Source organism: Metarhizium robertsii (genome assembly GCF_000187425.2).
Source record: "Metarhizium robertsii ARSEF 23 chromosome Unknown MAA_Scf_4, whole genome shotgun sequence".
Lineage (NCBI taxonomy): Eukaryota > Fungi > Ascomycota > Sordariomycetes > Hypocreales > Clavicipitaceae > Metarhizium > Metarhizium robertsii.
The window spans coordinates 387,080-411,395 of record NW_011942182.1 but is presented as its reverse complement, the minus strand read 5'-3'; the positions used below and the strand labels follow the sequence as shown (position 1 = coordinate 411,395).

The following is a 24,316-nucleotide window of genomic DNA, read 5'->3' as shown; positions in this document are numbered from 1 at the left end:
TGAGTTGATCGCCACCCTGGACACGGGTACATTTTGGTGCTGGGATGGAAGAGTGAGCAGCCCAATCTTTTGGTTATGGCCCTGAGTCTATGCTAATCATGCCTCTATAGAGCCATCCATGGTGAATAACGAGATTTTGTCATAAATGGACTACAGGATGAGGCCTACTGGAATTGCATTCAGGACGCGGGACACGAGTTGTCAACGTTACTTTATAGGTTGGATGGAGAAGAATTCGATATTAGTACTTGCCTTGAAAGCAAAATGCTCCAGTGTCAATTACTCTTCTGTCACTCCTATTTCTCACTTCGACCTTCGTGTCAGCACCTTTGAACACAGTCTTCTTCACGTTAATCACAATTCGGACGTTTAGAAACTACATTGCCTTGTACGGAGATGCAGGAACTGGTATACAAATGCGCATATATCTGTTTCACTCCCCAATCGCTGTCCGAGAAAACACTTTTAGGTCTAATACAATCAGACTAAACGAGTGGTGATCTGTCTTGACGTCAAATAGGCAGTGTGAAAGACTTTGGCTAGGAGACATGTTAAACTACGTCACAAATCACAGCTTTGATAACTCTTTTGGGTGCGTAGTTCATCGCCTTCACTGTTTTCAAACTTACCATCGTAGGTTATTGACCGCACGCCGATTACCTGATGGAGTGGTTTGCAAAATGCCAGCATAGGCCGACCGATTCCGGACAGCACTGCCGGTGCTTGTCAGGACACCTCCAATGCCGCTGAGACTGAATGCCGACTAAATACAGCATCGTGTAGCGCCTAGTCGTCTTTTCACCTACTTGCAGCCACCTTTAACGAATTAACGAGATTGGTAGGTCGATGGAAAACGCTACATATGTATTCGCGTGGCGCCGTCCACGGAGAACTCCGTACTTTGCCCTTCCTTCACGCTACCAAGGAGATTACGCATGTAGTTTTACTTTATAGCAAGCCAAATCCCAGTATAACCCACCTATATATAGCTATATTTGCAATCTACAGAGTAATGCATCATGGCACCATGACACCACCTGGTGTCATGCCTATAATACCTCCGACTCTAGAAGCAGCTTTCAGGACCCGGGGCTCTGCTGCTCCGAAGAGGGTATAACCGCACGACTAACATACAAAGGAGTGCATGCCCGAGGATACTCTGCTAGAATATTCAACCCATCTCTTGTTTAAGCTCTACACTTGGCCTTGCTATTGACCGGATCGCCTGATCTTATTTCTATATTCGCCATGAATTTTGCCATGGGGCTTCACTTCCTCGCGGGTGTTGTTCCCCCGGCACCTCAGCAGCAACGTGTCGCGGGCGACATCAGGCCATTTAAGAAGGTCCCAACCGACTTTACCGGCTGCTTTGAACCTGGTGTCATGCCTCTGCTCCCTCCCGCCTCCGGTCCCATCGGAGGAATACACTGGCACAATGACATGCTGTTTTTGCCGCCTTTACAAGATGCCACGAAATGGAGAGAACTACACTAGTGTTGACGAATGCCTCAGGAGCCGACACATTAACCTGGATGACCTTGACGGCCAGCCTATCCTGAATGAGCATGATTATAGAGACGGGGTCTCGGCTCTTGACCGTGCGTCAACTACCTCGATTACAGCGAGTACGCCGTACTTTCTGCTACTGTTCCTGAAAAGAGAAGAGAAGACACCCTGTTAAGAGCCAATAAAGTCATAGACGCTGCGCTAGAGAAGCTGAAGGCGGCATTATCGCCAGAACTCTTGGAGAATATTAACGCAAATACCAGGGATACAAAGGAGAAGCTAGGCGTACCTGGGGTTAATGTAGAGGCAATTGTCGATAAGTTTAGGAAGCTCAGGGATTGGGTTCGCGACACGACAACCGAGAAGTATATAATTTCACTCGAGTGCAGTTGGTATACGATACCTTACAATGAAGGGTGCTATTTGTTATCTATCAAGATACTAAGGGTGGTTGTCTGATTATTTTACTACACGGTCAGGACCTAACAATAAACTCTAGCAAAGGGGTGGTATCGCCGATAAAGGACCTTGAATTTACACGGACTAAACATATAACCCGTCGAACACCTTGGGCATAATTGTTCTTTTTTTGAATAGATCATAGAAACTTGTTCTCACTTTTCTCTTGGAAACTAAGAACCTTATATATCTTATAAAAGGGTTAAAAAAGTTGATTAATAGTACAAGTAAATCAAGTCAATTTTATCAAGTTAAAAATATTCAACTACTTACCTCCTATCCAGGGGTATACCGTGTAAGTATATAGCCTTTTTACTATTATATCACGCGATATTTTATAAAAATAAAAGTACTAGTGTAAAAAAAAAATTTTTTTTATAGTATTTCATAAGCTTACGCTAGTATCCTTGCTACAAGGGGTACAAGAAGCTTGTTGGATGGCTATATAGGGGGTACTAACATTGACATCAATATATGTGGCGTGGCCACGCCCAGTTTTTGGTGTGATATAGCCGCAGGTCCCTCACTAGAACGACACTTCGCGAGGCTCGTTCTGTGTGGCTCCGTCGGTGGCTTCTTTGCATCCTTGTGCCTCTTGGCTTGCCGGCAATCCCAGCAGCTTTTTCACCTCTGACAACTGTTCTACCAGTCGAAGTTCAACCCCGTCACCAGCAAATCTATCAAGGGCGCACTGGATCCCCCCAGGCAACCCTGACGATTCATCTATATCTTCAAGAAGGCACTTCCTTGGTTCTTCTCCGTTCTTACGCGGGCGCGTCGACCGGTCGCCCTTGGTCAATGCGGCTTCTGCACAGGTGTATTTGTAAGGTTCAGGGCTTTCCAAGCCCGCGGTGTTTAGTTGGACAACAAGTTCCTTCACGGCGCACACACGCCCATCGTTCAGAAAGTAAGCACCTTCAAAGGCACAGTTGTCGGAACAAAAAGCTTGCTTGTCTGAGATCTTGATAGCCTCAATTTTAAAGCCGAGCATCGCCTTGACCCCCGCGGCACATAGCAATAACGACAGGGCGAGCATGGTAGTAGCGTGATGGCTTGAAAGAATAAGAAATTGGAGGGTAATAGAGTAAAGTGGCAACTGTGTGTAATGTCTGGTAGGTTGAAATGGTGTCTAGTAGGTTTGTTTGTTCGGTTTCCCTTGGTAGTTGACGCTTTTTTTTGGGTGCTACCTGCCGACTTATATATGTAAAGCCAGAGAAAAAGGAAGGGCAAATGTGGCCTAATAAAAAGGCTAAGCCTGATGCTATGTCATGTCATGTTGAACAGTCGTTGCCAAGTTCCATCTTATCTCATAGCTACGCCTCGCCTGACTCGTAACTCGGCAGGATGCATGAAGCCTTGGTAAAGAGATGAGGCGTGGACCGGGCAGATTGGTGGCACGACTAGCTATTGCGAAGACATTGGTCAACGTTGAATACAGATTATAGACTATAGCGCCAGTCGTGCAGTAGAGTCCAGGTTTGGCGTCCTTTAATAACCTGGAAATACATTCATGATTCGGCTATTTCATGCTACTAGCAGCCTCAATACAGTACGAAAGATGTGTATACTGTGTCTTTATAATATATATTCTCGACCAAAAGGGTACTCTTATGGTCGTAAAACCGGGATTCTGCTATGTGGTTAATGCCAACTTTCTTGTGTATATAACCCTATAAACATGAATCGTAAACGGAGCTAGCATTAAGTTATTTATTAAAACGACGCATTATTCATCATGCAATGTCTTACGTGTCAGCCAATACATTATAACTTGAATGGGGCGGGCCAGCAATAAGTGCAGTTTCAAATATAGTGTAGCATAAAATAATACTGCATAAGCATGATAGAGTACACGTAGCAATGCAGCCAAGTCTGGCGCGTGGGTCTTACAAGCTGAGTGAGTCAATTGCTCCTGTTATTATGCTCTTATTACATGTATCTTGGCTTCATGCTATTGACTCGGGCTGCGTGGGCGACCGGCGCCACCTTGACCCAAAAAAACAACTAATAGGGGAGGTTCAGAAACCTTAAGATATTGGGGGAAATATGCACTCACCAAGTAGTTGCAGTTGCCGTGGACCGTTTTTACTTGCTGATATTTAAACTTGACTCGTAATAAAAATTGGCTTTTAGCGCACGCTGCTGGCCCAAGGCACGTCTAACAAAAGTCGAAGCCTCTTTTTAGTTCTCCAGCTATACTCTCTAGAATCTGAGGAAGCCTCTTATCGCCGCAGTAGTTGATAAAAGTAGGGTCAAGACTCTTTTGCAGCTGTTACTGCTGTGAAGAATCACGATGAAAAGCAGACATCGTGACAGCTTGAGATTTTATGGCCGATTCGACAGCCGATGCTACCAAAGTCCCTGCCACATTTTCTACGGCAACAAAATTCCACTCACCTATAATATGCTGATATCTTGGACGCGGCAATTCCCTCAGCAGGGGCGAGTACTTGGTCAGCATACTTATGACGTCAAGCTCGGAGGCATTGTGGCTCTCGGCATGTACCCTGGCGAGTAGCTCGGGAAGACCGACGATGATGCCGGGCATTCACCAAGTGGCTCTGCATCTGCGTGAGCTTGGCCACCGACACCGTTAAGCATGATGCAAGAACAAACGACATGGGATTACCATCCGACACAAGGTACACATCAAACATCATTGGCACGATGCAGGGACTGATGTGTCTTCAACAGAGACACGTCAGTGGCATTATGTACAATTATGTCGGCTTGGGAAGCGAGGACGGAAAACTGGGCATCCGAGAGGCCCAAGCTTACATGGGAGAGATGGCCGCTGTATGCGGTAATCTTGTCACTCTTTGTTTCTACATGTCGCGGCCTTCCTTATGCGTTGGGTCGGATTGCTATGCAATGCACATTTTCCACTCTTGGTTCTTGGACGAGTCGTGAGAGCAGATGGATACTGGGTTGCAAAAATAACCAAGGCAGTTGCGTTTCAGTAATGCCGTTTTCAAGGTCAACGACACCGCTCATGGAGTTTTTCAGAAGAGTAGCCATGTTACCCAGAGTGCTCCCGTGAAAGAGCTGAGGCATGGATATGGTGATGCCAAATTGGACTTGGGGCAACAATTCGAGCTTGATCACCAGAATCGAGCTGTTCCCAACCTGGAAAAAGTCTACACTAGGCTTCCACGTTGCGGGCAACATTCCAAACATATGGGTAGAGAGCATCTCGCGCCAAAGATGGCTTTAGATTGCTCCATGGAACTCAAGCTGCGCACAGATTCATTCACAGCCTTCAAATTCGCCATGTCGTGTATAGGCAGTCGGTTCAAAGCAATACTATCTGTCTTGCCGTTTGCTGCAGCGAGTATTTGCTCTACTGGTACAATGAGACCGGGCATCATAGCTTGTCCAAGGGGAATGCTATTTCGGTGCCAGTTTGCAAAGTCGACCTTGTCCCCGGTGAAAGCAAGACCAAAAACAACAAAGATAATCAGCATGTCAGATAGTTGGCCAGGTCTCAAAGAAGCGGCGACATTGACAATTCTGCCGCTCGAGACAATGACAATTGCATTCGAGATGTCGTTGAGCTCTACACGGATGCCGTGAATTGTCCCTGGCCATCTTTCTCTAGTCGCCCTATTCCTTAGAGCGTTCCGTCAGGCAAGTGCCTACCTACCCTTGTCGCCCGATCTGTAGACTCTGATCTAGTGTGGCACTGAAGCGGCCTTTGGTGAAGTTGCGCTTATTCTCGAGTTTAAGATTCAGAGTAGTAGTGCTTCCAAATATCTGGTTCAGGTGACTGCCACGCGTGAAGACGACGCCCTTTAACACACCGGTAAATCCGCCGGTGTAAAGCATCACAGCAGGCTCACTGCTCGTAGTATCGCTGCTTTTGATGTCGTCTTGGGAGGACTCGGCTGTCACTGTCTCACTCAGACAAGCAATCCTGCAGGTATTAATGTTCAGTATTGACGTAAAACCAATGCCTGAAATGACCTCCTGTGCCAGGGTCCTCGTTGCATTGTGGTATAGCAGGACTTGCGGCCGACTCTCCTTACCCGCCGCACGAAGCCGGTGGTGATTGCGCGTATCTAAAGGAACCCAGACGAAACCCGATCGCAGGATAGCGTATATACAACATATAGCGTCTGCGACAGGATCGAGAAGCATGGCAACATGTGATCCATGAGTGAGCGAGGCTGCGGATGCGTACAGCTGGTATGATATTTGCATCGTCCTAGCCATCATCGGCTCATAAGACATCAAGACTTCTTGTTGGCCATCTCTGATAGCCAGGTGACTTAGACCAGCCAATTATTGCCTTGCTGTTTTCCTTTTCCAGGCTGACATACATTTGTTTTGAACTTTATACTTGGATGGCGAGACAAACTCGAGTACAAGCAAGCTTTGTGACACAGCTTAGCCTCGCGAAATTCTACAATATCAGGCTACCAGGGGCCCAACACTTTTCATTGACACAAAACCGCCTCGCCAAGCACGGGGTTGTCGTGAGAACACTTGAGAGGATTTAGTTGGGCGGATAGGACAAGGTCTTCCCCCCTCCTATGCTGCAGTGAGCGCAGCAATTATGAGCACCTGCGGATTTATTTCGAGGGACACGAGCTATTTGCCGGAAATGAAATTGCGGGGAGGGTGAGCATGTGGTGTCGCCCGATTTGGCCACAAGTAAGCAAGTAGTAGGGGTCGAGGACGCATAATGCATGCTGTCATGCTGTATGTCAGTCCCCGTTGGGAGAAGACTTGGGGGCGAGACACTGGGATATGTTTTGCTTACTCCTGCCCACAAGGCGGGCAATAGATGCCTCGGTTAGTGAGAGACTCTTGCTTGTCTCGTGTCAGACGACTATTACCGGCATCCGGCCTGCGGATATAAAACATGGAAACGTTACACCAGTCGTAGGGTAATAAAGGAATCAATATTTCCCGTAGCAGGCATTGTACTGGCGAGACAGGCACTAAGCTTTAATTTCCCTCTTTGCATAGACTCCTATTTGCCGATTTTTGGGGCCAAATCTACACCAAATAATGCCATATTGGTGTCATGTTTCCGCCAGTGGTGCCGAGGTTAAACATCAAAGAACGAATGCGAACCTTGGCTGGGATTTGGAAGTAAGGGATTACATAGACTATGCCTCACGGCATATACATGCTTGATAGAAATATCCTATCATTATGCAGTTTTCTCACGATAAAGCTCACACAAGCCGTATTATGATGCAAGCCCTGCCGCACGTACATCAGACCTGACTTGGCCAAGGACTAAGACGGCAACATATACGGAGTACACGACTAGATATCTTGAACCTGCCGAGGGAGCAATCCGATGCAGGTCTCAGGTTGCCGTCAGCAATCCCGCCCGTAGAATATATACGCCACATCCGCTCGTGATACGATATAACTACTACCGGCAACAAGAATCCGCCAATAATCTTCACATTCCACAATTTGCCCTGCAGCCAAGTCAAAGGGGTTGCCTCTATACTCGGCACAGCCATTAGGCCGAAATGAGCGACCAGTGTCCCCAAACACGGCGCGAGGACTCCCTTTTGAGCCATGTTTACATTGACATACGCGGCATACATACAAGCAAGTGGTTGTCCGGCTCTCTCGGACAGCTGGTGCAACCCACCCCGGATCCCCATGCCTGCCGAGCGTCAGCAAACGGTGAGACATTGAAACGGCGGGCCTGTCAGCGGCCACGTAGCTCCGACAAACGCTCGTAATCCTTCCCAAATCGCGGGGAAGACCCTGGAGTTGTCCAAAGTGACGAGAGCCAGCTGAGGTCCCGGCTGCGTTGAAGCATGCACGGGACTCGAGTCCCATTTGTCACCGTCCACCGGCTGAGCGTGGCTAGCTGAGAAGAGGCCAGGGAAACGCCCGAGAATGCTTGTCGGCTGTTATAATGCATGGACGCGTCGTTGGACATGTCGTTGTTTGCTCTGCTCTCAGCTCGCCCATTTCCGGGCCAGCTACCATTTACAGCCTACCCATGTCTCGGTAAGTAGAATATTGGGCGTAATGCAAATCTCGTTGGCTATACGGCTCAGCAGAGGCGTCGAGGGTCAAGGTTCAGAATCAGCAGCCGCAGCGGTAGAGTACCATGTCTGGATATGATTGGCTTCGAGTTCAAGCGCAACGGCCATCATTCTGAAAAGGGCACCGCCTGGAATAATATCGATTCCTGATGCGTCACGTATTTCTGTGTTAAGAGGATAAACCAGGGATATAAAAGACATGCCAGCCTTTCGATTTCCACACTTGAACGGATCCTTATATCCCCCAAAGCGTTCTAGGAACTCACCCTTGCCCTTGTGCTTCGTTTAACAATACTCCATATTCTCACTGATAGGATCATCTCACCATGAGGTATCTGCAGCTTGGTCTGGCATTTGCCGGATTCCAATGCCTGCTCGTTGCGGCCGTCGAGGTCGTTCAGGTCGGCCCCAATGCCAATATTGACCACGGCAAAATCAAATACACGAGGCCGGGGTCAGACTTTGAGGAGAGCTTTGGCTGCGCCGAGGGCAGCGGCAAGGGCCTCACGTTTAGCCGCGACAAGCAGTATGTTGCTTGCTGTGCTCCTGGCCAGCATCTGGGGGGCAGCCAGTCCACGCAGTTCCAATGCTGTGGCGAGGGACACGACGTTGCTGGCTCGGATGCCCATGGCTATCACTGCTGCCCGACGGGGATGAGTTATGACGGCAAGATGTGTCACGAGGGCCAGGGTCAAGGAGGGAATCACGACCATTCCCACGACGGCCATGACCAACCACAGGCGATACTAACTAGAGGCGGAGGCGGCGGCGGCGGCGGCGGAGGAGGAGGAGGAGCCGGTGATAAGAGCGGCAGCAGTGGCGGAGGAGGAGGAGGAGGAGGAGGCGGAGGTAATAACGGCGGCGGTGGAGGGGGAGGCGGCGGTCATAACGGTGGTGGTGGCGGAGGAGGAGGTCATAACGGCGGAGGCGGTGGAGGAGGAGGAGGTCATAACGGCGGCGGCGGAGGAGGAGGAGGAGGAGGTGACGGAGATGAAGGAAACGGGAATGGCAAAAACCCTCACAACGGAACCCAAGGCTGGTGTCAGAGCCCAGAAACCTGCAGCTCAGGAGTCGACACAGGTATGCCACAGCCAAACTCATCTCCATCAGCAGTATCCAGCCATCCATCAAGTCAGTCCCTTTGACTAACACCCCCACAGGAAAATGCTACCTCTTCAAGATGGAAAACGGGCAGTACCTCGGCTACGACAGCCGGCCCGGCGTCAAGGCCTACACGGCCGGGCAGGACAGCGCGACGCACCACATGGGCAAGTTCCGGTTCTGCAAGGACCAGAACTGCACCAGGGGCTGCGCCGTCAACCCGGGCGAGGGCTTCGCCATCCTCGACATCCACGGGGCCTCCAACACGGGCGCCGAGGCCAACAACTTCCTCGACGCCAAGCCCAACGGGGGGCACATTGGCAAGACGCCCGACTACAAGACGGCCGGGCGCTTCACCATCACCAAGTGGACGTGCGGCAAGTACTGCCTCGGGGGCGCGGGCAACCAGGGCGTTGGGCCGACGTGTCCGAGCCTGGAGCCGGCGCTGACGTTTAACACGCTCGATGCGCAGTCGTGTCTGCCCTTGACGCTGGTCGAGGTGCCGTGCGATGTGCGGGATCGGAAGAATAACTGTCGCTGGGATAAGACGCCGGGGAGCTGTGGTCCGGGAGACAGCAGCCACTGTCATTGTAACAAGTAGTGAATCGTGGTCGATCTGGTCGACAGGGTCCTGTCCTGGCGCGGATATACGTGCCTACATGGTACTCGTGGTGTGGCCGTCTCCCACGTTGACTTCTTTCATGGCTCGCTGTCTTTTGTCACTCACGCAGTCTTCTCTTCATGATGTTGCGTATGGATAGCTAGCTATCGTTTGGAATGAATTTATTTGTCTATGCCTTTGTTTTGAGTCTTCTATAACATCTGATTCTAGCCTTCATTATATTGGCATCTCGGCCGTCCGGTGTCCCTTTATAGCATATTGATGCTTCCAGGTTGCCTTGGCCGTGAGCAATCTCACATTCGACTGGGGTGGATACAAAGCTGCTGCTGGGCTTGGTGAGCGAATGTATTCTTGACGTACATCTGTCTTGTTATATACTTGTGCTGCGAGGTTCAACTTTGGTACAGTCCGTCTTCGCTTGCATCAAACCGCGTCCAGCCACTTGCATGTTGCGCAACACAAGTGCCACAAGTGCCGGCATAGACACAGCATGGACACAACAGCCAATGTTGAAGAAATGCAGCGAACCGCAGCGCGTCACCATGCATAATGCGTACATGTAGGAAGCCATATCGGCCCAACGCGGGGTTCCATCAATGTTTGCAGATTGCCGGCGACAACGCCTTGTACTCGACCAGACTCTCGACTGTCGGCCAGCAATCAGCCACGAGTCGGCCATGACCGCGTCTTCTCCCGTCGTCAACGTCGATCCCGACGGCGAAGTCATCATCGTCATCCCGAGCCCAGCAGCGCCCTCCCGGCTCAGCCTAACCCATCAAGATGCCGCGGGAAAAGCCACGTCCACCATCGCGACCGAAGACGACGTCGCGACCGAAGACGCAAGCACTCTCGACGCCTACTCTCATCCAATCCACCAAGGTACGTCCCATCCGCAACCCGCACAACTCATCCAGACGGCCGGCTCACCTACCCACCGGAATACAGCCTCCGAGCAAGACGGCAAGCCGTCCACGCTGCGCCTGAGGGTGTCCAAAAAGCACCTCGCCATGGCATCAACGCGCGCCAGGACAATGTACCAAATGGACTGCAAGGAATCGACGCACGACGCCGACGGCTTCCTCCACTGGGAGTTTGCGCCCCTCTTCGACCCGGCGGCCTTCGAGACCGTCATGCGCATCATCCACGGACAGACGAACAAGGTGCCGCGCGCCGTGACGCTCGACGCGCTCGCCGAGGTGGCCGCCATCACCGACGACCTCGCGTGCCACGACGCCGTGCACTTCGTCGCCGACGCATGGCTGGAGCGGCTGCAGCGCGCCCACCCGACAGAGATATGCCCGGACCTGTACAAATGGATCCTCGTCGCGTCCGTCTTCAGCCAGCCCGACTGCTTCCGCTCCACGACGCGCGTGGCCATTATGCAGTGCACGGGGTCGCTCTCCCCGGGGGCCACGCCTGTCCATCCCGCAATCATCGGTCTGGCGGCTCCTCCTCACAGCAAATGGTAGATTCCGACTAACACGTACTAGATGCCATCGAGTCACGCAGGAGAGATCTCCTGGGCGAGCTGGTAGCCGAAGCAGGGCTGGTCGTGCAGCGGCTGAGCCAGGGCGGCGGCGCATGTACATTCGACTGTCGGTCGATGATGCTCGGCGCGCTGATGCAGGAGATGCGCCGCGCGGGGCTGCACTCGCCTTGTTCGGGGCCGGGTGCGCCGCTGCCGCTGCCGAGCATCTCCCTCAGCACGGCGCTGCACCGCATGCGCAGCTTCCAGTCGCCGGCTGTCTACTCGCCGCAGGCGGAGGTTGACGAGGGCAGAGACTGGTGCGAGGGGTACGAGGCGGATTCGGTAAGGGCGCCGGAGCGAGTGCGTTCCAGTGAGGGGTATGGATCAAGTCACTCCATGTCGCGACATCAGTATAAAAAGCATCGCAGGGTTGTCTCGGCGCCCCGCGGGAGGGAACAGGACGAGGGCTACGATGGTTCGGCGACCGTGTTTAAGCACGAGTGTTGTTTGCGGAGGCTGCTCGAGCCGCTTATTCATGCCATGGAGGCGAAAATCACGGGGCTGGACGTGAATGACTTTTCTAGCGTGTGTCAGACGAGAAGAGCTGTGTAGCTGTTTAGCGGCCTGTTTTGCTGTTTATCATATCGTGGCTAGATTGTGTTGCTAACCATCCCGTATTTCTGGGGCTTGCTTATTTCGGGAAATTCTATCTTGTCTTGAGACGTTGAGATGAGCTACCGTACATCTTTGCAACACAGTAGCTTACGCGTCGTCATATGCCCAATGAATGTCAATATCCTATTGCGTCGAATAATGATGCCGAATACTACCAAAGCCAGGGACATGGCACAACCTCGTCAACATTCAACATTCAAGTTTCAAGAAGATCGTTAAATAGGGTAGGCGAGGATGATGCGCCACTCACCGCCTAATTCTGCCTGACAAATATGCGGCCCCGCTATTTCTTTCGTCTTCACTCTCAACTCTCAACTTGCCTTGCACCAAAGCAAAAATCCACCAAGTCGACGCAGACATCACAAACCGATCCAACAGTCCAATACAGCCCGCACCGCCGACATGCCTCGCGAAGAATACCAAGTCCCTTCCGCCGGCGCCACCGCTGTCCGCGGCAACACCCGCGACGACCACGCCTCCCGCTCCGTCATGACCTATCTCTGCGGCGACTGCGGGTCGAGCGTCTCTCTGGGCAAGGATGCGCTGGTTGCCTGCCCTCACTGCGCGGGCAGAGTGCTCTACAAGGAGAGGACCAAGAGGTTTGTCTGCGCGCTCTAATTCTTACTTGCTTGCGTATTTTGATACACATACTGACAGATTCACAGAATGGTGCAGTTTGAAGCGCGATAAGGGGCCGACCACGGCCGATGAGAGGAGGATGGGAGTCGTGATTTATGGTGTTTGGAGTTATGGGGAACATGGGCACCACGAGTGCACGAGACAAAAAAAGACAAGACAGTGGTATCAAATCTCTTGAGACAAATTCTAGCCATACCCAAACTCCGTGACCCATGTTTTTGTTGTAAACCATTCGTAGCCTCGGGCGAGCCCAAAACTACCGTTGCTTATGGAGATACTTTGCAAAACTGGCATCCGCCAAGATTGAATTCTCGCCATCGCCCATCGCGGCCTGATAGCGCTCCTGCAGGCCCTGTTTGGCCGCGTCTTCGTCCGAGTCCTCGTCGTCATCGTCGCTCGCCACCTCGACATCCGAGTCGTTTCCCGCGCCGCTCCCGCTCTGCTGCCCAGCGGCCGCTTGCCCGGGCGGCGCAACAGACATGTCGGACATCATCTTGTCCAGCTCCTTGTCGCGCGACTTCTTCTTCTGCTTCTCCCGCTCGTGGCGCCGCCTCTCCAGCTCCGGCAGGTAGTCGCGCAGAAACTCGTGCTTCTTCTCCTCCACGGCCTCGAAGAAGTCGTCCACGCCGGTGCCCACTCTGGAACTCACGCCCACCATGCTCAGGTGCGAGTAAAACTCTTCCAGCATCAAGCTCATCGAGTTGAGCAGGCTGCCCATGTATCCGCTGCCTCCGTGCCCGCCGCCCTCCACGCCGCCCAGCGCATCCGACTCTTCGTCCTGGCGGAGCGCTTCCTGGAACGCCTCGAAATCCGTCATCCACTCCTTTGCAAAGGACGCGTCCTTGACGTCTGTCTTGTTGAAGACTAGAATCATGGGGAGTTTCGTCTTGTACAGGATCGAACAGGCGTATAGCATGTTGGACATGAATGTGGATGTCGACGCTGTTCTCGGCGTGTCGATGACGTAGGCGATGACTGTTGGAAACGAGGACGCTAGAGACTCTAGCAGAATGGTTCCCGATGCAGACCACACAAAGGCTTCGATTTGCCCGGGGGTGTCGACAATGATTCTATCGATGGGTTTGCGGTCGGGATTTTCGGCATCAGGCTTCGCCCTCTTCTCTAATAGGTTCACGATCTGGTCAACTTTGGTGGCGAACAAGTTGAGAGATGTGAGAATGCCTCCGTTGGGACCAAGGTTGTACTGCTTCATGACTTCTTCGTAGTTGACCGAGTCGCGGATGTCAATGTTTGGGTCGAAGGGGACATTCAGCACGGCCGGGTCGAGGTTGATGACATAGGGAGGCTGGTTCTTGCCGTGAAGGTGCGCATTGATGCGCTGCATAAAAGTCGTTTTGCCAGAGCCTGCGACATGATGTTAGGGCGAGCTACTCGATCAACTACCCCTGTGGGCAGGGCAGGGCAGGGCGAGGCTTTGATAATGTACCTGCCATGCCGACGCACACGATGGCGACGGGAGGCGATGCATCGTCTGAGGATGCCATGGCGGAGCTGGCTCTGATATGATTGCGGCAGGAGGGCAGATTCGCTGGTTCCAGGTGGGACGGTTCTAACGAACACTACTGATGGAGGTTTGGAAGACGTTGAATGGTTTGGGGCTGATGCTCGATGCTCGACGCTCGACGCTCCAACTTGGAAATTTATTTTGACGTCGTTGGAGCTGTCGGCCTGCCCCGCACCCGCCGAGCACCAAACAAACCTCGCCACTAAAACCGACCGCCAAAACTACACCCAAGTCAATAGGATCCAAGTGAGAGATGCAGGCTCCATGTCTGCAAAGTTTATACCCCAATTTCTGTCTCCATTGACTCAATACGTCTCATATCTACACCTCTTACATCTGAATTATACGCGCATATAACGATACGTATCCATGTACAGAAGAGTCATGGAAGCTTGTATTGAATCCGTCCACCACCTCCAATCGACGCCTCTATGCACAACAAGCTAGAGTGACCCCGGAGCTACAGGTGCCTGCAAAAGAAAAGAAAAACATTACATTACCCCCATCTTTTCATCCTTTGATTGCTGTTCCCCTTTCCATCGTCCGCCCGTTGGCGTGTCTAACCATCAGTTCCGCTGCTGCGAAACGTAGCACATAATGCCGCGTAGTGGTGCGTCAAGTCTAGCACCGTCTGGGGCAGACTGGTCGCCTGAATGATGCTTCTGACCTTGACTGCACCCTCATCCTCAATCAGAGTCCGAATAGTGTGCAGCAGTTCAGGGCTGAACTCGCTGTACCATCGGTACTGCCACGTTACCAACCTGATGACTGCTGCTACAGTATCCCTTGTGTTCTTGGTCTTTTGAAAAACCCTCAGCACACCAGCAAGGGACTTGGGGCTGAATCGCAGCGAGAGACACGCTCGATAGGCCTCGACAGCTTCGTCAAAATGTTGCAGACGTTCGGCAAGGGCCCCGAGGATTTCCCACTCTTCTGCCGACTTCTTATACTGCATTTGCTGCGCCCGGTATTGAGCCATTTGTGTCCGCCAGATGGTGTACACACGCAGGTCTTCATACAGAACCATAAATAGGCTGTCCAGCCATCTTTCACAGAGACGCTTGGTGTTAAGCTTTGATAGGTGCTCTTCATCCGGAGTGCTCTACGCCGAGATGTTACCAAAAGTTGGTCATGTTGGGGAACGCATGGCATAATAGTACAACTTACGTGGTCGGAATCACCCTTTACTTCTTTTGGATCAATGGCGTGAGGCGGCTTCTCGACGCTGTTGGTCTCGCCGTTGGTCGCCAACTCTTTGGCAGGTTCCCTCTCACTCGACTTTTCGTCATCTTCTTCCTCCGTTTCACCTTCACCATTCGTTATAGGATCGGGAGTGCCTCGGAGGCCATCTATGCTGGCGTTTCGCTTCGAGGGGCCAGAGTGTGATGCTTCTTGTTTCTCCGTTCGATACTCATCCTCCATGACAAACACATTGCTGCGAATCTTGAGCAACTGATCCCAGCCAATCTTGGCCGTCATTTCTGTTAGAATGTTATATGCCTGCTTGAAAGTGCCACGGTAACTCGCAGCGCGAAGCCCCAGCAAACTGGCGTCGACTTGTTCTGAAAATCTGGATTCCGGTTCGCTGTCGATCTCATCGAGTCGCGTCTCGGGGAGCGTTGGCAGATGGACATCTCTCGGTTCGGGCATGATAGGGGTATCCTTGTCCTGATAAGTAAACATTGGGCATGAGTTTAACGTGGTAAGCGCGTTCTCCCAGTCCTCCATAGCAACATAGACCTGTGCCAGCCGTGCCCATGTGCCAAATTCGCTTGGAGCGGCAACGGTACTGCGATCTGCACAGCCGAGTGCCATCTTTAATCTCTCTTCTCTTGCTTCCGGCGTTTCGGCTGTCTGTGCCTTCTTGAGCAAAAATTCCGCTTGTGTGTCGAGCATGACATAATCCATGGGTGTCTCCTGTAAGGACTGATACAAGTTCTTGACGCCGGAAACCTCCTCGTGACCCATGAACATGACTTTTGACAACAGTGATGACACCTCGATGCTCTGCGTGCGAAGCTTTTCGAACAGGTTGATGCCCGATGCGTATCGGCCGGTTGTTTCAAGATATTTGAGAAGTCCCGTGGTGAGGTGGTTAGAAACATTTGTGGGAACTTGGACGACAGAATCAGATCCCAGCTGCCAGCCTCTGAAGAAAAGTTGTTCTGCCGCATTGAGAAAGCGTTGCTCTGTCTCGGTGTTGGTCACGGGGTTGAATCTCCTTACGCCCATAATCTTTCGAATCGTGTCACCACTGCCGTCATCCGCGTAGGAGTATGCTCGCAAGACGCTGCAGAGATATGTCTCCAGCCACAGCTCGTCTGACGCCTTTCGCTTCTCTCCTCGCTCGTCGACGCAATAGCTCTCGACGGTACCGGGAATGGACACGTGCACGCGCATGTCCAGTCGGGAAAACGCATTGTAGCAGCTACAAGAATACACACAGGTAAGTTACTACGCCATCACACAACTCATAATGACCTTAACGCACCAGTATACGCCCTCTACAATCTTTGAAGTGGCATTGGGGCCGTTGTCCTTGTACGTGAGCGTGTTGATGTAGGCTGCAAGACTGGCGGACGAGGACGCATCGACACCGGTGACATGATGGTAAATACCAGTCTAGACATGTTAGATATTAACCACAAGAAACCTCATGAGCTGCATACCTGCTTTCCTGTATTGCGCACACCTTGCTTCAGGAGATGTACCAGGTCAGGCGGCCCGAGCTCTCGCAAGGCAAGAAGGGATTCGGTTCTGGCATCAATCGACTCGTGGAGGACCTCCTCAGTAACCCTAAAGTCATATTAGAATCCGCCATCGTCAATGAATTATATTCCATCCCATACTCTGGCACAGCTGGGGCGACCATGGCTGCGGGAAGCTCCTGAGAGCCCGATTTCAGGCACTGCCGCTGGCTTATCGGCGGGAGACGTCAAGGAGGCTGATGGACCGCCGGCTGCGTGTCTGCCGATTATTGTCGACACCGAAATCGTATTTGAGTGCAGTCGATCACCGCCGTTGGAATGCGCGGACCTCAAGCAATTGCAAGGCGTTTGAGCAGGGGGAAAGGGACGAGAGCGGGATGATGCAGGATATGCAGTGTGGCCGGTCGCTTGAAGCTTTGAGCCGCCAATCTGCCCACACTGGAGCATTCAAGCCACATCCCCATCCAATTCAAGCCGCTGGCCCTGAACCTCGCCACAATTGCACGTGGTTTGGCAAAACCAGGAGTCGAGCCACATGCCAGTCAGGCAGCCAATCACGCTTGGTCGCCAGAGAGCGCCACACGCTAGTTCAGTGACAGGGATACGTAAGTACCAGGTAGTGGACTGGCGCGACGCGATGGCAAGCAATTAAGCATTTGGCCATCTAGCTTTTGGATGCTTCACCCCGACTGCTATCTCGACCCCAACAATGACCCCTCTGTGCCACAACTAAGGCCATTTTGAACAACAGCGTCATCATAGTCATCTAAAAAAATACCGCAATAATGGTAAATTTCTTCAATGTGTATGCAATATAACCTCTAGCTAATGCCGTTCTTTCAGCCCGCCTTCCAGGCGATCAATCTCGAACCCGAAGAAAACGAAGATGAGCAAATCGACACAACAAAGGAATTGCATGTATGCCGCGCGCAACTCCCTCACAATATGTCAGCCATGTACTGATGTATATACTAGGTCGATAAAGCTCTGCAACGGTTCCAGGCTGCCCTCAAACTCCATGCCCAGGGCCTGAAGTCGCGAGACGCAGCCGATGCTGCGTATCAAGAACTCTTCAAATGCGAGATATTCGAATACCGCGAAGCAAAGACCGACTATGAACGGGCGGAGCGACAAGCTGATGGCCGACCCGAAGCTTCTGCTGTCGACTCCTTCTCATCTGCCTTGGGCATGGATGCCGGCGGAGCGGACGGAGTTGCAGCAAGCCTCGCCCAAGCCTTGTACATGTCTTACAAGAACTATGGTCAGTTTTTTCTGGACAAGTTAAAAGACAAGTGTGAGGCAGACCCAGAATGGAATAAGAAATTACGTATCAAGTACGGGAGCGACAATAGCGACAAAGTCCTTGAGAACTGGACAGCCGCCCTTGACCAAGACCCGTCGGATCCAGAGCTCTGGAGAAAGATGGCCCGTTTCGCAAGTTCTTTGAATTCTGGTCGTGTGAAGCGATATTGCCTGGAGTCTGCGATTGAACTTGACGATGACCCTGCTATCATGGAGGTTAATCCTCCGTCTCTTGCAGAAGGCTTTGCCGGCCAACAACTAAAAGAGTACCTACAAGTTCTCAATGATGACATGGCGCTGTCGCATCCCATCATGGCGCCTTGGTTGAAGAGAGAAATGCCTGGTCTTTTAAAACGTCACCTAGACCCGATTCCGTTTCTCCCTGATCCCGTTGCCGTTTTGACCCCCCCACCGTCCAGTCCCGAAGTCGACGAGGCTACGGACGATCCAAATAGTGGACAGGTCCTTTCCCTCGCGCACGCGACCGAAAATTCGATCGAGCCTGTTAAGTCATGGTCCGAACTCGGAATAGAACTGATGAAGTGTATTCAAGATACCAGAGGAGCTTTGAAAGCTTGCCGTTCAGTTCTGGATGCGGCGCAAGAGGATATCAAGATGATTACGGAAGCTGAAGTTGAGCCTGAAATTGCACCCGAGCCGGAACCAGAGGCAGACAAAAAACCAGAGCCCAAACCCAAGGCTGAAGAAAAAGTCAAACCGACTGTTGAAGGACCTCCCGTAGTACGAAGATCAACTAGACAAGGCTCTAGAGCCAACACCAAGGCCAAACCGGACACAAAAGAGGACAATCCTCCCAACCCTCCAAAAGAAGCGTCGAAGGAGCTTCCAAAGGAACCTGACCAAGACCCGAAAGAAAGATCTACCTCAGATTCGACGCGAAAGCGGTCCCAATCGATCGCCGGGTTGCCTGAAGGCGTGGATGATGAAAATGCGGCCGAGAAGAGGAGCAAACGCGTCCGCCGACGCACAGAAACAGCTCTAACCGAAGAAACAACTGATTCCGTCACCTTAATCTCGGCACAAATTCAGCCATATCAAGAGGCAGACCGCAACCTGTTTCAACTCACAAAGAATATACTAGAAAACATTGGAGTAGAGGATCACCCGACCTTGAATTGTCTGCAGGAACTTTTGGACTCTTGTTTCACTGAAAGCAGACCCGCAAAGTTGAGCTACAAATGCGCGAGAGATCTACACGGCGTCATCTCAACTTTCAATGAAGACGTGGCGCAAGTTCTCCTGAACAAGAACGAGCAGGCCACGCTGGGCTTGTCATCTTTTCTCGAACATGCCAAATCGGGCTCGCAGGACCATGACGACATTCCCTCATTTGATGAGGTCCAGGGTCTCAGGAAGTTCTCAGAAATGGTTGTAAATGAATCGGACTGGATGGCAAGTGACGACATTGCATTTGAATGGGTTCGCGCTGTCAGCGCGAGTTATTCAGCTTCAAAATGGTCTGATGCTATGAAACTTGCCGTTGTACAGATGCTTAACAGGATCGACACGGTTTTGTACACACGAATTAACGATATATTGAACGAGCCTATGGTCTCTAGGGAAGAGTTGGCCGACCTCAAATGCATTCTACCCATGATTTTCGAGCTGCACATCGATATTTATGAACGCATCACGAACCCTAACAGCGCCGTCGACTTTGCTACACGGATGGAAACCAAGTACCGGCTCGATAGGTGGCTCAACGCAATGTCAACTTATCTCCACCTGCTAGACTTGTCGCACAAAGACCCTCTTTGTGTCAGATTCATCTGGGCATCAGTGATGGTATCATCTCTAACCGAGAGCCCCGTCCGGGACCATATTCTTCTCCTATGGACTTCCCTTCGTGACTTCTTGGCTGCTGAGGACGTAGAGGCAATCATCTTGCCTAACAACATTGTTATGCCTGTGATCTCTCCGGCAGCTGCAGATCGAGAACTTTCGAAATTGAATACGATGGACTTCTTTCTGGGACTTTTTCAAGATGAAATGAAAGACCCATTATTAGTCATTGAGACACTTGAACCCGTTCTAAATCCAACTTCAGTCTATGTATCTGAAGAGAAGCCAAGTAGCTTGGCGGCAGAGAAAGTGGATGACGACGGAACAAATGATGACGTGGATAAACACGACCCAATCAACATCCACAGCAAGACCGATCAAAACGATAAAAAGAGCGATGATGTGGTACCGGGACGCGATGAACAGGGCAAGAGTGAAGAGGATGGCGGCGGAAGGGAAGTTGTATCTGACGACTCCGAAGATTTAACTATCAACCGAAAGCCAATATCGGAGAATGCTACCCAAGGCATGAAAGACGTGTGGAAGTTCCTTACCAGCAGTAGTACAGAGTTGCGACTATTCTTGTGGTCGCGTCTGGGCGATGCATACGAAGCCATTAACTATCCCACAAAGCGGTTTTCATGTCTGCTCAAAAGTATCGAAATGGTGGTCAACGACCTAGAAGGCGAGACGTATGCCAAGATGCCAGATGATTCACGGAAACACCTGTTTATGCGAACTCTGAAATCTTTGGATGAACTTGTTATTCAGGCTCTGTCCATGTCATTGAATGATGGCACATCTTTTGACATCATTGATGACGAGCATTTGAAATCGAGCTTAGCCACCATTGCGAGAATGTGCTCATTTCTTCACGTTGTTGCTCTTTGTGAGGACGAATCTCGACTGGGCATCACCAGCCTGCCTACGAGTAACAACACATTTATGGCCCTAATCAACAAACTGCGAGATATTCAGGTCCGCACCTGGTGCCTCCTGTTTACAATGTTCAAAGCCGGACTATCACAAAAGAAGTCGGCTATGCTGGAGAACGATGTGGCGGACTATCTCGCCGCCATTCATAGAGTAATTGGTCTCCGCAAATTTTGCAAGGCCTCAAACAAGATCTTCCTCAAGGTGATGCGCATAGAACTCCTCAGGTTGAAAAAAATTGAGGCCTGGGAAGATCATCTGGAACAGGTTCTTTATGATTTATATGGCCTGAAACTTGGCGTAGGCGTCTGGGAGGTGCAAGATCATGGCTGCCCATATGAGAAACTTGAGAAGCGACAGGCCATGCAACTGGTTGAGAAGATGATGATTCTTGCAAATCGCATGACTATGAAAGATTTGCTTAAATCAGATCTGAAAACCACCATTGAACACATGCAGCAAACCATCGGACAGACCAAATCTACACCGCAGATGATTCATAACCTGCGCAATTTCACGGAAATGCTGAAAAAGCCAATTCATCCGCTAAGACTATACCAGGCTCTTGCCGGCAAAGTATTTGTCGACGCAGTGACCGTCAACATTCCAGAAGGCGCTCTTGCTAGACATGGCTGGTTCTTCTTGTTGGGAATGATTGCCCTGACCAAATTCAAAGGTGTAGATTTAAACCGCCGGCAGACTCCTGGGGCTACAGATGATCTCCGAATCGGAGCTACTTTTTTGAGATTGCAGCTGCAGTTTACTGCTGACAGATGGGATGCCTGGTTTCGACTTGCAGAGTGTTTCGACTATGAGCTAGACGAATCCGTTTTGTGGACAGCAGACAAGATGAACAAAGATCGGTCGGAGCTGGTCAAATTCCAGCGAAACGCAATTCACTGTTATACCCTAGCTTTGTCGCATTCTCGACACGAACGCGTAACTGCTACTGACAGCGATCCGCTGCACGACCTATACCACAAATTTGGCATGAGGCTTTACTCCTCCAGTCGAGAGCCATTTGCCATGGAGCCCTTCCAGCATTCAGATCAAGAACGATTCTTTATTGAAGACATGGGCGCCGGAACCTTCAAGAGGATTCTGCACGATCAAATGTCACAGTACAAAGTTTGGAAGTTTGCCGCTGGGTTGTTTCGAAAGGCGATGGCAAGGAAACCGCTTAACTGGAAGTGCGTAAACCCCCGATTCAATAGTAGAACTCGACGACTAACACGCAGTAGGAATCCGTACATGCTTGGAAAATGCCTTTGGAAAATGTATCAAACACCCCGGGATGGACTTGACAGCAGTGATCAAAAAAGCCCCATTACCATGGCGATGGTACTGGATACGCTCAAAACATCGATTGAGGTAGCGCAAAGTGCCAGGAAGAGTAAGAACAGCGACCCGATTCTAGAGCCGCATTATAAGTTGGTCTCTATCCTGCACAAACTCGTTGATCGTGGGGATATTCCCGCAGCAGAAGCCGCGTCGCTTCTGGCTGAACAGCCATTCGGCATTGTTGTAAATCCGAATGACCATTTCGCATCTTTCTCTGAACCGGAAGACTGGGAAGAGTACATTATCCGCAACTTGACTAAGCTTCGTGAAAAGGATAAGTCTAACTGGCAACATCGAATCGTCATGCGCCATGCCAAGATTCTCTTTGACGAGAGGCACATTGCAGCGGACAGCGACGGCACTGTAGAAGCCAAGGCCGCATTTGCCATTCTGAAGGAAAACATGTTCACTAAAACAATGGTAATGAATGTGTGGAAGTGTGACGCTGAGCGGCCTGGTCGTCACCACGTCTTTACTGAGCAATATGTTCGCTTCATGACAAAGCTTCTGGTTATCATGTCGGACCGAACAAATCTGGAACTTCTTTTGAGACGACTTCGCAAAAAGGGTGCGGACTTTTACCATTTTGCAGACTTATGGCAGTATAGCTGCACTGAGTACGTGAAGCTGTTGCGTGCAGCGTACAAGGTGCCAGTCACCACCGATGAAGCATTCAAGCACATGTCGAATGAAGAGTTTGAAATCATGAGCGAGAGAATCACCGATTGGTCTGGCGGTGATGGAGCTCCAAACACAGCCTTTGAATGCATGAAGGAGGCCATTGAAGTCAAGAAGCTCAATGGAAACCTAATGAAGGTCGCACCTATTGACGATCTCATCAATGATTGTTACACGACAATCTATGTGGACGTTGCCGGAACTCTTCCAGGACTGGAGCCAGGGAGAATCATAGAAGAACGCAACCACGCAAAGGAAGTCGCAGCTCAATTAGAGGCCGTGGCCCAAGTTGAGCAGAAGCCAAAGAGCTCACTCAGTAACCTGCTTAATCCACCAAGCGGAGGGGACAGCGCAGCTGGATCCGCTACGCCAATGGAGACTGATAAAGCAGAGGCTATTCCCCGCGCGAGAAGACTGGCCGGTGTGCGTCGGCCCGAGATTTTACGAAAGGCAGAGCAAGCTGTCGTGCGTGCTATGGAAGCACCAAAATCTGTTACAACTAAGAGTCGGGTTGGAAGCATGTCAAGCACGAAGCGTGGTAGTCAGACACCTGCTAGACATGGCAGCATGGCTCATAGTGACGATGAAGATGAAGGGCCAGATGCTCAGGTACGTCGAGAGGCTGGCGAAGATGTTGACGAAGAAATGGGTGAAGGAGAGGACAATGAAGAAGCAGTCGAGGACGAGGAACATGGTGACTCCCGATTGGAGGACAAGGATGAAGATGATCATCCTGGTAGTATCCATGATTCTGCCGATGACGAGAGTGATCTAAGTGACGTGCCGGAAGGGTATGATGACGATGTGCCTCCCGGACTCTTGTTCCCCAATCTTCGAAGATCTGAATCGAGTGGAGACGAAGCGGACAGCGAAGACGCCGAGGAAGATGAAGAGGAGCCCGACGACGACGACGACGACGAGGAGGAGGAGGGTGGCGATGAAATTGAAGTTGAGGAACTAGAGGCAGAAGAGGAGGAAGACGAAGGAGATGAGGGTGAGGAAATAGAAGTTGAACAGGAGGTGGATGAGGAAGATCCTGAGGAAGAGGAAGACGAGCAGGAAGAAGCCGAAGAGGAGGTAGAGGAAGAAGAGGAAGGCAATGAGGATACAGAAATGGCCGGTATAGAAGAGGTTGAGGGTGAGGTTGAAGAAGAGGATGATGATGAAGAGGAGGAGGGTGGCGAAGAAGTAGACGAGGAAGCCGAGGAGGAAGACGGCGATGCAGAAGAGGAAGAAGACGAGGAAGGGAATGATGAGGAGGAGGCTGAAGAAGGAGAAGAAGAAGAAGAGGAGGAGGCGGATGAAGAAGAGGAATAAGGCGGAGCATGCCTCGAATTGCGTTCGGAGGATATTGCACACAGGACAGGTGTGCGAACTTGTGATATGTATTTTTATATTCGGGACAAGCGGCGCTGCTAGGCTGGGAAATCTTGTATAATGAACTCATTTTGCGAATGCCCATTATTGGTCCAACGTACGTTTCTGGATTTTTTGACTTGCTCCCAAACTGCGAGATGGAATAACGCAGTGAGC

At 51.1% G+C, this 24,316-nt stretch overlaps 9 protein-coding genes across 9 annotated transcripts; 5 read left to right on the top strand and 4 right to left on the bottom strand.

Annotated features, from left to right (window-relative positions):
• Positions 1-1,248: 1,248 nt before the first annotated feature.
• On the top strand, positions 1,249-1,494 carry MAA_11052 (Chromo domain-like protein; the record flags this gene model as incomplete). The annotated part of the gene is made up of 1 exon (XM_011413018.1): positions 1,249-1,494. One exon carries the CDS (start codon positions 1,249-1,251, stop codon positions 1,492-1,494), a length of 246 nt encoding a protein of 81 aa, XP_011411320.1.
• A 997-nt stretch (positions 1,495-2,491) lies between these two features.
• On the bottom strand, positions 2,492-3,001 carry MAA_11051 (uncharacterized protein; the record flags this gene model as incomplete). The annotated part of the gene is made up of 1 exon (XM_011413017.1): positions 2,492-3,001. One exon carries the CDS (start codon positions 2,999-3,001, stop codon positions 2,492-2,494), a length of 510 nt encoding a protein of 169 aa, XP_011411319.1.
• A 2,101-nt stretch (positions 3,002-5,102) lies between these two features.
• On the bottom strand, positions 5,103-6,177 carry MAA_09481 (polyketide synthase; the record flags this gene model as incomplete). The annotated part of the gene is made up of 2 exons (XM_007827479.2): positions 5,103-5,568; positions 5,609-6,177. The coding sequence occupies 2 exons, from the start codon at positions 6,175-6,177 to the stop codon at positions 5,103-5,105; spliced, it is 1,035 nt and encodes a 344-aa protein (XP_007825670.2).
• Positions 6,178-8,314: 2,137 nt separating this feature from the next.
• On the top strand, positions 8,315-9,690 carry MAA_09480 (cysteine-rich secreted protein; the record flags this gene model as incomplete). Its single annotated transcript, XM_007827478.1, has 2 exons — positions 8,315-9,068; positions 9,149-9,690. 2 exons carry the CDS (start codon positions 8,315-8,317, stop codon positions 9,688-9,690), a joined length of 1,296 nt encoding a protein of 431 aa, XP_007825669.1.
• A 698-nt stretch (positions 9,691-10,388) lies between these two features.
• Positions 10,389-11,791, top strand: MAA_11050 (het-d; the record flags this gene model as incomplete). The annotated part of the gene is made up of 3 exons (XM_011413016.1): positions 10,389-10,590; positions 10,657-11,148; positions 11,202-11,791. 3 exons carry the CDS (start codon positions 10,389-10,391, stop codon positions 11,789-11,791), a joined length of 1,284 nt encoding a protein of 427 aa, XP_011411318.1.
• A 465-nt stretch (positions 11,792-12,256) lies between these two features.
• On the top strand, positions 12,257-12,544 carry MAA_09479 (uncharacterized protein; the record flags this gene model as incomplete). Its single annotated transcript, XM_007827477.2, has 2 exons — positions 12,257-12,453; positions 12,520-12,544. The coding sequence occupies 2 exons, from the start codon at positions 12,257-12,259 to the stop codon at positions 12,542-12,544; spliced, it is 222 nt and encodes a 73-aa protein (XP_007825668.2).
• A 205-nt stretch (positions 12,545-12,749) lies between these two features.
• On the bottom strand, positions 12,750-13,998 carry MAA_09478 (ATP binding protein; the record flags this gene model as incomplete). Its single annotated transcript, XM_007827476.1, has 2 exons — positions 12,750-13,858; positions 13,941-13,998. The coding sequence occupies 2 exons, from the start codon at positions 13,996-13,998 to the stop codon at positions 12,750-12,752; spliced, it is 1,167 nt and encodes a 388-aa protein (XP_007825667.1).
• A 579-nt stretch (positions 13,999-14,577) lies between these two features.
• On the bottom strand, positions 14,578-16,890 carry MAA_09477 (Chs5p-Arf1p binding protein; the record flags this gene model as incomplete). The annotated part of the gene is made up of 5 exons (XM_007827475.1): positions 14,578-15,120; positions 15,186-16,446; positions 16,510-16,640; positions 16,688-16,814; positions 16,868-16,890. 5 exons carry the CDS (start codon positions 16,888-16,890, stop codon positions 14,578-14,580), a joined length of 2,085 nt encoding a protein of 694 aa, XP_007825666.1.
• A 664-nt stretch (positions 16,891-17,554) lies between these two features.
• Positions 17,555-24,100, top strand: MAA_09476 (Tetratricopeptide-like helical; the record flags this gene model as incomplete). Its single annotated transcript, XM_007827474.2, has 3 exons — positions 17,555-17,644; positions 17,702-21,954; positions 22,006-24,100. 3 exons carry the CDS (start codon positions 17,555-17,557, stop codon positions 24,098-24,100), a joined length of 6,438 nt encoding a protein of 2,145 aa, XP_007825665.2.
• Between the last annotated feature and the right edge of the window lie 216 nt (positions 24,101-24,316).